Genomic DNA, 1374 nt, shown 5'->3' with positions numbered 1-1374 from the left:
ATGAATGCTTCAGCTATGGATTCCGTTCTAGCAGAATACGCATTCAGGGCTCTTGTTTGGCCGCAGACCGGTGTCATCTACAAGGTTCCGTTGCCGGAGAACTTTTCGGGGATCGAAGTTTCCGTGGTTCGAGTAAGAAGTTATAGTTTTTGGAGCAGAGGTGGTGTGTACAATGAAATTCACATCCCCCATGGAGTGCTAACAATTCCACACGTGAAGAGACAGGCTTTGGTCTATCAGGATCTTGCCAATTGGTCTTCTTTGTACTACAATGTGCCTGGCTATTCCTTGGTTGCACCAGTTATTGGGTTGTTAGCATATGAAGCAACTAATCTAAGTGCCTCAAACATAGCCAAGCTAGCAATCAGTGTGACCAAGATCCCAATCTTGGTGAACTTCTCGAGAGTCAACTTGCCGCAAGGTCCTACATCAGCAGTCCAGTGCGTTTGGTTCGATACACATGGCTCGGTTTATCTAAGCGACATGGAAGCACCCAATGTATGTTCATCAAAGGACCAAGGGCACTTCTCTCTTGTCACGCCATTAGCCACGCCGAGCCCGAGCCCGAACCCGGCATGTTCTCCGAGTGGGTTGCCAGCAACACAGAGAGGATTGAAGGGTTGGGAGATTGGTCTTGGGTGTGTGCTTATTGGGCTGGTTTTGTTAGGTTCAATTGGTTTCGTGTTCCTAAGATTGGTAAAGACACAAAGGAACTTAGAAATGGAGCAAGGGGAGGCCTTGGGCAGTGTTTGGGTGGGAAGAAGCAAAATGCCTTTGGCTGTGGCTACAAGGACAGAGCCAACTATTGAAAATACTTACTCCCTATAAGACTTGTTTTAGGATTAAATTATTTAGACTTGGGAAGCTTCATTTGATGAGATGACCTGCCACAAATAGTATATTATAAATGCTGATGATTTTGAATCATATATTCTTGTGTTCTAGTGTATCTTCCACAAAGGAAATTTATTGGCTACTATTGACAGTACCATACTATCGGGCAAAGGTATAAGTTTTATTTTCAATATGACCCACGAATGCATTCAGCAGGGTTCATTTATTAGGAATCACATTTTAGATCAAGCGGTTTCAGCGTAAAAATGTTGTTTCCATCATGGAATTTTGGTGCATTATGGACGTTGTTTTTTGCGGCTTTCAAATACCTGCCTATATAATGCGATTTTCTCTCTCAAAAATTTGCAATGCGTTTTTTAATTAACATACCATATACATTATATCGGTCAATTAAAAAAACTATTTCTATTAGACAGTATGATAGAGTCGAGGGTAGCCAGTATTAACCCTTCTACAAAATGCACCAAAGATCAGCTTCTATTATGTAATGAAAGCAAAATTTACAGGCATAGGTCTTGG

The 1374-nt window shown here is 41.9% G+C and overlaps 1 protein-coding gene across 1 annotated transcript; it reads left to right on the top strand.

The window, feature by feature from the left end:
- LOC149836623 (uncharacterized) lies at positions 1-828 on the top strand. The gene has a single exon (XM_090006958.1). It carries the CDS (start codon positions 1-3, stop codon positions 826-828), a length of 828 nt encoding a protein of 275 aa, XP_089863084.1.
- The last annotated feature ends 546 nt before the right edge of the window (positions 829-1374 follow it).

This window comes from Nuphar pumila, chromosome 5 (assembly GCF_984573655.1).
Source record: "Nuphar pumila chromosome 5, dmNupPumi1.hap1.1, whole genome shotgun sequence".
Taxonomy (NCBI): Eukaryota; Viridiplantae; Streptophyta; class Magnoliopsida; order Nymphaeales; family Nymphaeaceae; genus Nuphar; species Nuphar pumila.
Note: the sequence above shows the minus strand (reverse complement) of the source record. Positions and strands in the feature narration are given on the sequence as shown.